This window comes from Syngnathus floridae, chromosome 12 (genome assembly GCF_059516105.1).
Source record: "Syngnathus floridae isolate MCC-2025c chromosome 12, RoL_Sflo_1.0, whole genome shotgun sequence".
Classification (NCBI taxonomy): Eukaryota; Metazoa; Chordata; class Actinopteri; order Syngnathiformes; family Syngnathidae; genus Syngnathus; species Syngnathus floridae.
The window spans coordinates 9,983,138-9,994,106 of NC_142424.1; the positions used below are offsets into that span (position 1 = coordinate 9,983,138).

At 43.0% G+C, this 10,969-nt stretch overlaps 1 protein-coding gene across 1 annotated transcript; it reads right to left on the reverse strand.

The window, feature by feature from the left end:
• Window positions 1-3,306: 3,306 nt before the first annotated feature.
• Window positions 3,307-10,807, reverse strand: ndor1 (NADPH dependent diflavin oxidoreductase 1). Its single transcript, XM_088392170.1, has 15 exons — window positions 10,699-10,807; window positions 8,161-8,300; window positions 7,752-7,829; window positions 7,409-7,506; window positions 7,231-7,329; window positions 6,998-7,099; window positions 6,661-6,864; window positions 6,445-6,572; window positions 5,359-5,570; window positions 5,113-5,220; window positions 4,875-4,989; window positions 4,094-4,240; window positions 3,900-4,018; window positions 3,730-3,824; window positions 3,307-3,652 (listed from the first exon to the last, which is right to left on the reverse strand). The coding sequence occupies exons 2-15, from the start codon at window positions 8,293-8,295 to the stop codon at window positions 3,508-3,510; spliced, it is 1,785 nt and encodes a 594-aa protein (XP_088248296.1). The 5' UTR covers window positions 8,296-8,300; window positions 10,699-10,807; the 3' UTR covers window positions 3,307-3,507.
• Window positions 10,808-10,969: the final 162 nt, after the last annotated feature.

Here is a 10,969-nt window from a genome sequence, read left to right on the forward strand (position 1 = left end):
ACAGTCTCTCAAAACATCATTTATCATGGCCTGAAACACAGCGGGAGCATTGGTGAGGCCAAATGGCATGACTAGGTATTCAAAGTGTCCTCGATGGGTGTTGAACCCTGTCTTCCATTCGTCCCCTTCCCGGATGCGCACTAGATGGTATGCGTTGCGCAGATCTAACTTTGTGAACACCCGGGCTTGCTGTAATTGGTCGAACACGGTCGACATCAGTGGGAGCGGATACCGGTTCTTGATTGTGATCTGATTGAGGGGACTATAGTCAATACAGGGACGTAGGGTGCCGTCCTTCTTGCCCACGAAAAAGAACCCCGCCCCCGCAGGCGACGATGATGGTCGAATCAGTCCTGCTTGCAGGGAGGAGTCTATATATTCGTTCAAGGCTTGCTTTTCAGGTCCCGAAAGAGAATAAAGCCTCCCCTTGGGTATGGTTGAACCCGGCAGGAGTTCAATGGCGCAATCATACGGACGGTGGCGAGGTAGGGAGGTAGCCTTGGCCTTGCTGAATACCTCGGCCCATTGGTGGTAACACGCAGGAACCCCGGTTAAGTCTGGGGTTTGCGCGTCTAGAGTAGGAGGCACAGCGCGCGGGTTGGACTTTATACAGGAATTATGACAGTCGGGCCCCCATCCCGTTATTTCCCCTGATCCCCAGTCTATAGCGGGGTTGTGGCGTTGAAGCCATGGATACCCGAGAATGAGGGGGTTCGTTGGAGAGGTCACGACATGTAGCCGTATATTCTCATGGTGGGGCTCAATCGACAGCGAGACAGGTTCTGTTATGTGGGTTACCTCAAAAAGTGCCTGTCCATTGAGTGCCTTAGCTTTCACGGGAGCGTTCAGCAGGTCAGTCTTTACCCCCCATCGGCGAGCAAATGCCCAGTCTATCAAGCTTTCATCCGCTCCTGAGTCTATTAGCACTTCAAGTTCTATTTCTTTTCCCAGCTGTGTAATCCTGCCCTTGGGGAGCACTCGCCCCGGGGACAGAGCCGCAGAGAAGGCGCTTACCTTCAGGGTCCTCCTCACCGGACAAGAGAGGAGGAGGTGTCCGAGCTCACCGCAGTAGTAGCAGCATCTTCCTTCCCAGCGTCGCCGTAACTTCTCCTCCTCTGTTAACTTAGCTCTGCCCAACTGCATCGGTTCTGGCTCCTGGCGCTGCCGATCCCCGTCCGGCCTGGAGTGGTTAGCGTCTAGGACGGAAGGATCGGCTACTGGGACGAAGGCGGGGGCGTTCCTGCTTCGGTGCTTCCTCCACTCTTGCAGCCGGTTGTCTGTGCGGATAGCCAGAGCGATGAGGGCGTCGAGGTCGGTGGGAAGATCTAGGGGGATTAGCTGATCCTGTATGGATCCAGAGAGGCCCCGGAGGAAGATGTCATACAGTGCCGTCGCGTTCCAACCGCACTCCGCGGCCAGCGTGCGGAAACGGATGGCGTAACCTCCGACGGTCTCTTGTCCCTGGACTATCTGACAGAGTTGGCGAGCCTTTTCTCGGTCAGCGGAGATTGGGTCGAACACCGTTCGCAGAGCCTCGATAAAAGCGGGGAGAGAGCGACAGGAGATGGAATCCCTGGCCCATTCCGCGGTGGCCCACGTGCGGGCCCTTCCCGTCAGGTATGATACCATGTAGGCCACCTTGGAGTGCTCGGTGGGGAAATCTGCTGGGGACCTCTCAAAGTGCATCTCGCATTCAGTAATAAAGGCCCGGCTAAGGCCGGGTTCACCGGAGTAGCGCTCTGGAGGAGCCAGTCTGGCACCGCCGGTCATGGGAGCTATTGCAAGGGGAGTAACTGGGGAAGCAGCGGGTGTACTGGAGGTCGCTGCTGGTCCCGCGTTGAAGAGCGAGAGCACGTCCTGCATTTGCTGACCCAGCTTTGCTACTTGGGTGGCGACCGCTCCTCTGAAGTCTTCTTGACTCTTAGAGAGTCCTCGGATTTCTTCACCCAAGTCGCCCACTTGCCTCTGGTGCTGGGCGAGCTGTGAGGCATGGGAGCGCACTGCGGCGCACAGGTGCTCCGACTCTGCCGAGTCCATGTCTGGCCAGTGTGTACTGTCAGGCTGGGAACAAGGCGGAGGACTCGGATGCAGAGTCGTTTCTTTCTCTGATTTATTCCAGCACACACACTGATTAAAAGTACAACTCAAAACGCCTCTTGCGAAGGAAAACACGTGGCAAAAAGGTCAAACAAAAGCGTCGCACTGGAGAGAGACAAAAAGGCTATGGGGATCAAGGCACTAACAAAAAGCGTCGCTCGGTGGCGAGACAAAAAGGCTATGGGGATCAAGGCACTAACAAAAAGCGTCGCTCTGTGGCGAGACAAAAAGGAGGAATCTTACTGAGAGCTCGGACGTCAAAGAATCGCTGGTGGTCGGGACGAGGCAAGACACACTGGCACAAGACAAGGGGAAGACACGGACTAAATACACACAAAAGGGCGGGGACACAGGTGCTGACAATTAGTGTCAACTACACAGGTGCACACAATCGGGATCAGGGAAGACAAGACAACCAAACACCGAGGAAGGAAACACGAACTGAAACGGAAGGGATGACAAAATAAAACAGGAAGTAAAGTTACGACACCGACGAGACAGAAAACCGGAAAAATAAACGCGACCGCATGACAAAATATGGTAAATTAGAAAAGTTGGAAAAGAAAATAATTCTAGATGGTGCAGGGTGGAGGCTACCTTATTTTACAATATGAGTTGGGAGCATGGGTGCAATTGTTTAATATTTATTTTTGTTGCTCATGTTTGACACTTGTTTTACATAGAATTCAGAGGTCTCTGTATGTGGGGTGTCAAATGTGTTCGTGAAGTGATTTTGTAAATGTTTGCACATCCGCCTCATAGTTCAGAGGATACAGGTTCGATTCCACCCATGCTGCACTGAAGTGAGGCGGACGTGCTAAGTTGTCCAGGTTTGATTCCACCTCCGACCCTCCCTGTGTGGAGTTTGTATGTTCTCCCCGTGGCTGCATGGGTTTTCTCCAGGGACTCCGGTTTCCTCCCACATCCCAAAACATGCTTGGTAGGCTGATTGAGCACTCCAAATTGCCCATAGGTATGAGTACATGTGTGAATGGTTGTTCGTTTGTGCGTGCTCTGCGATTGGCTGGCAACCAGTTCACAGTTTCCCCCGCCTAGTGCCTGATGACTGCTGGGATAGGCTCCAGCACGCCCATGTTACCCGTGGGAACAAGCAGTATGTATGTGTATCTATGTGCATAGCCTCAAGCACCTTGATGCTGCGACTCAAAGACTATAGAAAAAAGTAGTTGGATGAATAACAATAACAGCTTTTGGTACTTATTTATTGTTGCAGTGACAGATGCCAAATGATATTGCATCCTTTTAAGTCTTGTATTTTTAATTCAATACATAGACATGGCCTATGCTCCTCACAAGGATGTTGCATGGCTTCAGTACTGGCACAATACAGCACATGCAGCGATGGCTGCTGCAGTGGAATGTGAATGTCGAAGGTCTGACAGCAGCTGATCAGGACCAGGTCTCACTCTGGAATTTGCCAGACTTCTCCATGGCCGCCAACATCATCTCGGCATCCTCAGCGGAGAGTCCTCCCTCTTGTTGGAACACCGCCTTCAATGCTTCGCACACACCATTTGGCATATCTTTAGCATTTCTGCACAGTTAGAACACACTGTTAGGAAGCATTCATGTACATCACAAGTGTGACCAACTTAAGTTCTAAGACCTCACCCAGCGATGTAGAAGTAGGCCCCTTTATTTGCTATTAGGTCCCAAATGAGCCCTGGATTTTCTCGTAAACAGTGCTGCACATAAACCTTTTCCTCCTGGAATGACAAACAAATGTGCTTTACATGAATCGTAGGCAGGCGCAGTAAAAAGGACGGTAGAGATGGTGTGACCTGATCACGAGAGAAGGCGGTGAAGAGGGTTAAATGTCCAGCTTGGATCATTCCCTTCCACTCTGACCTGAAGTAGAAGTCTTTGGACTCGGATCGACAGCCGAAGAACAGGACATTGGCTGTAAAGTGAAAACTTTATTACCAAGTCAAAGTCACCTGACAATGTAAGAAGTTCACAGAGGTGAAGTCGTCACCATTTTTGCCCTCAGCATTCCTCTCTTGTAAAGCTGACCTGAAGGGTGCCACTCCTGTACCTGGTCCAACCATAATCACTGGGGTGTTTTTGTCCATGGGAAACCTAAGAGTTCCTTTTTTTACCCAGAGAGGCACGTAAACGTCTCCTGTGAGAGAACAGTGGGGGAAAACAAGGTCTGTGTGAACAGTGGTTGGGGCTTAGCTGACACAGCAATACTGTAAGGCAATTCTACTTGTATTTTTTTTAACAACAACAAAAAAAGAGCTATTGTGTTGAATTATGATTTAACTGAAGAATTCTGCAAAAGCAACCCAAGAGGTTATTGAAACAAATAGGTAAAATGTTACGCCATGTCAATCACCGAATCTGATTGAGTATGCATTTTACTTGCTGAACTGATAGAACTGCAGGGAAATTGGCCCAAGAATAAGTAAGACCTAAGACAGTTAAACTGGTCGAACATCACCACAAATGAAATGCAGAGTCTGATAATGTCTACGTTCATGCTATAATTGAATACAAAGGATTTTCAAGCAAGTATTAAAAATAAAGGTTTGATTTATGATTGTTTATTCATTCCATTGATTTTGCTCCCTTGAGAAATGGGAAGCATAAATATACATGCCAATCTATTGTCGTGGTGTTTGAGAATTGTGTCCATATTCCATTACAGATAAAATGTTTAGTATAGCAATGAGATACAAAACACTTTAAGACCTTATATTCACTATTATTGAGGTGGGCAAAAAGGTTTTAAAAAAAAAAAAAAAGCAAATGACCTTTTGTGGGATCAAGTGAGGCCAGCCAGGTGGAGCAGTGACCTCTTCGTGGTTTATACATCTTGGTTTTGTATTTGACAACGGCAACCAGGATTTGAAGCCTGTGTGGGTGAACCTGTGTGTTTGACGCAATATCGCAGTCACTTAACAGAATTAGTTATTTGAGATTTTGTACTGAATTCGGGAAAATACTCCTTGATGGTTGAATAGGAGAGAAAATGCTTGTTATTGTGTGTACCCGGAGAGAGGATGCGATGGAAAATGAACGAGGCAGAATCTCAGGGAAAAGATCCAGCAGGTAGTCAACTTTAAGTTGTGCTGTTGTATGGGGGAAGTCTGCCAAAACCTGAAGCACAAGAATAAACTCAGTTAGTGGATATGGAAGCAAAGCACTACATCCTTTATGGATCATAATCAGTATAAGACACTAAAAAGACGAGACAGTAGGCATACAACATCTTATTTATTGACCCCTTGGCATCACCTCCAGTCCGGTGCGTCGTGGCCGGTTGCAGTAAGCGTGCAGTTCTTCCTGGCCTTCAGCTGAGCTGAACTCAGCCAACTTTTCACGTTCCAACTCGTCATTGGAGAAGGTGGTGAGTAGTTCAAAGAAGGAGCGACGAGGCACGGCTGCAATGTCCAGGTAGCTCTCCACCAGGTAATGCAATGTACACGGCTGACAAAGCCTCGCAGGAACTAAGCACACAGTGGGCATTGGTTAATTATTATTATTATTATTCACAGTGATTACTTAATTGTGAAACAAAAGGGCTTATGCCATCAAATTATTATTATTATTTTTTAAGAGATTTGACCATCACCCAAGAATCAACATTGTATGGTGGATTAGTCTAATAAATGGAATGATGGATGTTCAAGAACTTGTAAATATGCCATATTTTAGTAAGAAAACTGAAAAAATTAATGAAAAATTAAATGTTTGAGTGAACTGTCATTGGTAAAAAAAAAAAAAATCTTTAAAAATGTCTGCTTGGAAAAAAAACTGTCCAAAAAGCTCATTTTTATTACTAACTATTACTGATTTGGCACATTATTTGTTCTACAAATTGTCATACTTAATTGCTGTAGCTAGTTTAAAATCATCAATCAAGCACAGATTTCTTTGGCTTAGTATACAGTTCCATGTACTGTACAGTGGCTATAAAAAGTCTACACAACACTGTTCAAAGCTAGGTATTATAAGTTTCAAATTTTTTTTTCCAACCTTTGATATGACCTATATCCTACTAGTGTAAACCAACCTGAAATCTTTGAAGGGGAAATTTTTTATGCATACTTGAACAAATACTGGCACTTCATTGCAGCATCTTAAATAGTTGAGATCATTTGTTTACTGGCAGAACTACTGTTCAAATTCAGGTCTTGTCTTCAAATGCACCCTATGATGAAGTTGAGAACAGTAAAGGCCACTCTAGACAAATGTAATGAGCGTCTGAAACTATAATTTGTGCATGCTTACATTCCAAGATACTATTAATTTATATTAATAGCTTAGTTGTCTGTTGCATATTGAGTAAAATGCACAAATACAATGAGTACACATACCTACCCGCTTTGCCATCTGTTGCTGTAAGAGAGAATCGGGTCTTTGGATCTAATCTCAATAGTTGACAGAATTCCTGAACATCTTCAGCTGCATTGCAAGAACGGATCACAACAACATCACCTGCAGTAAAACTAAACAGAGCATCCACCAACAAAGGGTGAGTGATCTGAATTAATATGTAAACCAAATTCAAACACATAATGGCTAGGTCAGACTTACTCTATGTTGGACCCCATGATGTCAAACTCAATGAGCCTCACATCTTGAAAATGATTCGGGTCAGTTACTCTCTCATTGGACAGCAGTTTAGCAGGAAAGGGATGCGATTGGGATAGGCCAGTTTGTTGTGTGGGAATTATCTGACAATCATCTGTCTTCTCATAGATATCATCCAGGAAATTAAAAGTGTACGTTGGAGGAAGCCTGGTGAGAAATCAGACCAAATTTATATATTTGGGGGCGTGGGGTGGCTGTGGTCTTTGAGGTTTGACCAATAAATCTCACATAAAAATAAATTCATTCAATTAGTAGTATATTGAAATAAGAGAGTACTCACGGCTCATTGTCCGTCAGTGGGGTCATATTTGCAATACTTGGGTACCGTGCAAACGCTATTTCCCAAAATGATTTTAGCCACACATCAATCACTGCATCAGGCCTGTTTGATAAAGACATTTTGATATGACTGGAACATACAGATTTGAACAAATATGTTCTACCACCAATGTAAGCATTAAACCACTGAAGTTTAAATATTTAGCAGTCACCCAAATTTAAAGTGTTCCCTACCCTAGGTCATTTTGGTCATCAGCTAGTCCAACTGGCAGCAGCAGAATGGCACCCAACTGCGCAAGACGCTTGTAGAGCTTCTTGGCCACAAAATTGAACCTAAAAATAAAAGGAGGAGATCCTTTCTAAAGAGGAATTCCAAATGAGCCCACTAAAGAGAACAGCGAGAAAAAATTACTTCGGATAAGAAGAGTCCCCCAGACCAAGTACGGCACAGTCCAGCTGACACAAACATCCAACTGGTAAAGATTTTTTGAAGAGAAACCTCCAGAAGCTCTTTGGAAAGAAATATAAATGAGCAAACTGGGCTTTACTGTATATGTCCATTTGTCCTAATTAGAGATCCAAATGGTAAAGATTTTCTGAAGAGAAACCCCCAGAAGCTCTTTGGAAAGAAACATAAATGAGCTTTATCGTGTAAGTCCATTTGTTCTGATTAGCAGCCCTAAAATTTGTACATCAGTCAGTTAAACAGGGACTTCTAAATTATGTAATCATCATTTGCAAACTGATGCAATTACCTTCATGTTGTCAGGAGGGTCTCCTTGGCCAGTGGTTGAGCAGACAAAAACAACCAGTGACTCAGAGATTAAGTTAGTCTGTTATATGAGAAGAAACACAATAGGGTACAACCTTTAGCATTAATCAATTACTGAAAATTATTGATCAATGTGTTGCTTCTGTTCTTCAAAAATGTATATTATACTTGACATAATTCATACAGTACTTGAAAAATGATAGTCAATTTTTGTAGTGTAGGAGATTAGAAGTCTGAAAGTATGCCTTTAAATTCAAGATCCTAAGTGGACGTTCAATACACTAATGGAACTTCACATTCATTTTTAAATCTCAGGTGATACAGAGATCCTGAAAAAAAAAGTAAACTGTATCATTGGTCCAATTTCTAAACCAAATATCAACAAAACTTACAACGTTGTAGTCATCAAGTGACGACAAATGCACTCGCAGGCGCTTTCTGATGGCCTGCCTGGCAATCCTCTGGGCTGTGTCCTGGGCCGTCCCAGTCTGACTCCCATAGAGGATGAGCAAAGCAGGGACTGACATTGTGACTGAGAGAGTAGTAAGGTGAATAACACTTGAATTGAGATAGTTAAGGTAAAACACAAGCATCAGTGCATAGCACAATGTCCCAAATTCAACATGTCACTCCAAACTAAATTAGAAAAATAAGACTGTCTCATACAAAATAGTGTAAATCAATAAAGCCATAGTGCATTGGATATTAATGCACATTAATAATAATTAATTTTACGATTATGCCAATGTTGTCATTATGAAGTATTATGATCGTACTTGTAATAGATTGCATAGCACCACGATCAAGTCTTTTAAGTAAACTCATCACCGGTGTTTTTCTTTTAACCAGCAGAAAGATGGATAGCACTAAGTAACTACTTTTACTCTCATTACACTAACATGAGTACCTTACTTATCACTTTTCTTTATTTTTTGTAATGCCATTAAAAAAACAAAAATGTCATACATTCATTACAAATCAACTGAAATATTGCAAGCCTTTTATTATTTTAATATTGCTGATTATGGCATACAGCTTAAGAAAACTCAAATATCCTATCTCAAAATATTAGAATATCATGAAAAAGTATACTAGTAGGGTATTCAACTAATCACTTGAATCGTCTAATTAACTCGAAACACCTGCAAGGGTTTCCTGAGCCTTGAAAAACACTCAGCTTGGTTAAGTAAACTAAATCACAAGCATAGGGAAGACTGCTGATCTGACTGCTGTCCAGAGGACCATCATTGACACCCTCCATGAGGAGGGTAAGACACAAAAAGAAATTTCTCAAAGAGCAAGCTGTTCACAGAGTGCAGTTTCAAAGCACATCCACAAAAAGTCTGTTGGAAGGGGGAAATGTGGCAGGAATGCTCAACCAAGAGAGATGACCGCACCCTTAACAGCATTGTGAAGAAGAGTCGCTTCCAGAATTTGGGGGAGCTTCAAAGACAGTGGACTGAAGCTGGAGTCCAGGTATCAAAAGCCACTGTTCGCAGACGTGTCCGGGAAATGGGCTACAATAGCCGTATTCCCATGGTCAAGCCACTTCTGAACTCAAGACAACGGAAGAAGCGTCTGACTTGGGCTATGGAAAAAAAGCACTGGACAGTTCCAGAGTGGTCCAAAGTCCTCTTTTCAGACGAAAGCAAGTTTTGTATTTCATTTGGAAGTCAAGGTGCCAGAGTCTGGAGAAAAGCTGGAGAGGAGCAAAATCCAAGTTGCTTGAAATCCAGTGTGAAGTTCCCACAGTATGCGATGGTTTGGGGAGCTACGTCAGCTGCTGGTGTTGGTCCACTGTGTTTCATCAAATCCAGAGTAAATGCAGATTTTAGAGCACTACATGCTTCCATCTGCTGAAGAGCTCTATGGAGATGATGATTTTCATTTTCCAGCATGATCTGGCATCTGCCAGTGCCAAAACCACCAGTAAATGGTGTACCGATCATGGCATTACTGTCCTCGATTGGCCTGCCAATTCTCCTGACCTGAACCCCATAGAGAATTTGTGGGGTATTGTGAAGAAGAAGCTGAAAGACACCAGACCCAACGATGCAAATGAGCTAAAGGCCGCTATTGAAGCATCCTGGGCATCCATAACACCTCAGCAATGCCACAGGCTGATTGCCTTCATGCCGCGCCACAATGATGCAGTGCAAAAGGATTCCCAACCAAGTACTGAGTGCATTAATGGACATTTTCAAATGTTTGATTTTGTTTTGCTTTTTTTCTACTTGGTCTGAGGAAATATTCTAATATTTTGAGATAGAATTTTTGAGTTTTCTTAAGCTGTAAGCCATAATCAGCAATATTAAAATAATAAAAGGTTTGCAATATTTCAGTTGACGTAATGAATCCAGAATGTATGACATTTTTGTTTTTTAATTGCATTACAGAAAATAAAGAACTTTATCACAATATTCTGATTTTTCTGAGACGGTCCTGTATGTGCACACTGTTTAAATACAGTATAGCTGTATATACAGACAATATTTGAATTTGCTTGTTGCTATTTTATAATTGTGACTATTTGAATTTTTTTTTACGGAATAGTTACTCAAGTAATTATTAGTAGGTCTCCCTTTTACGGTTACTTGAGTGATGATCTTATCAGTTAACAGTACACTCCTAAGCTACAAAACATACATCAATTCCTGCATGACGTCGATTGTTTTCAAATCCGAACTAAAGACATTCACCTTCAAATTATTTGCGCAGTGATTACAATACCCTATTTAATAATGACAGTCATAATAATAATAGGGCCTATTACGTGACAAATTGTGCGTAGCAATCTTACACGACATAGCTTCATACTAAATATTGCTAGCAAATAGCAGGATAAGATTATATATAATCCACTTGTATATCGGTTTTTCTTCTCAGTTAATGCATCTATACCAAAGTATCCAAAAATACCAGGCACTTACAGTTCTTGGTACCATCAATAATGATGAGAATCGCTTAAAAAAAACGTCCTACTACGTCCCCATGTGAAGTTCAGTGTTTGTCATTCCGGAGAAGAACGTCACACTTTACGGTAAAAAAACCACACTGTGGTTGGACAGTGAATGACGGTGTGTTCAATGATCAGAAAAAGGATCGGAATTTTGGATTTTCACAGCGTTTTGCCAGATTCTCGCTGCATTTTTACAATAAAATAAATGACTAAAACAGATTCGAGTTAAAGAAGCTGAGGAG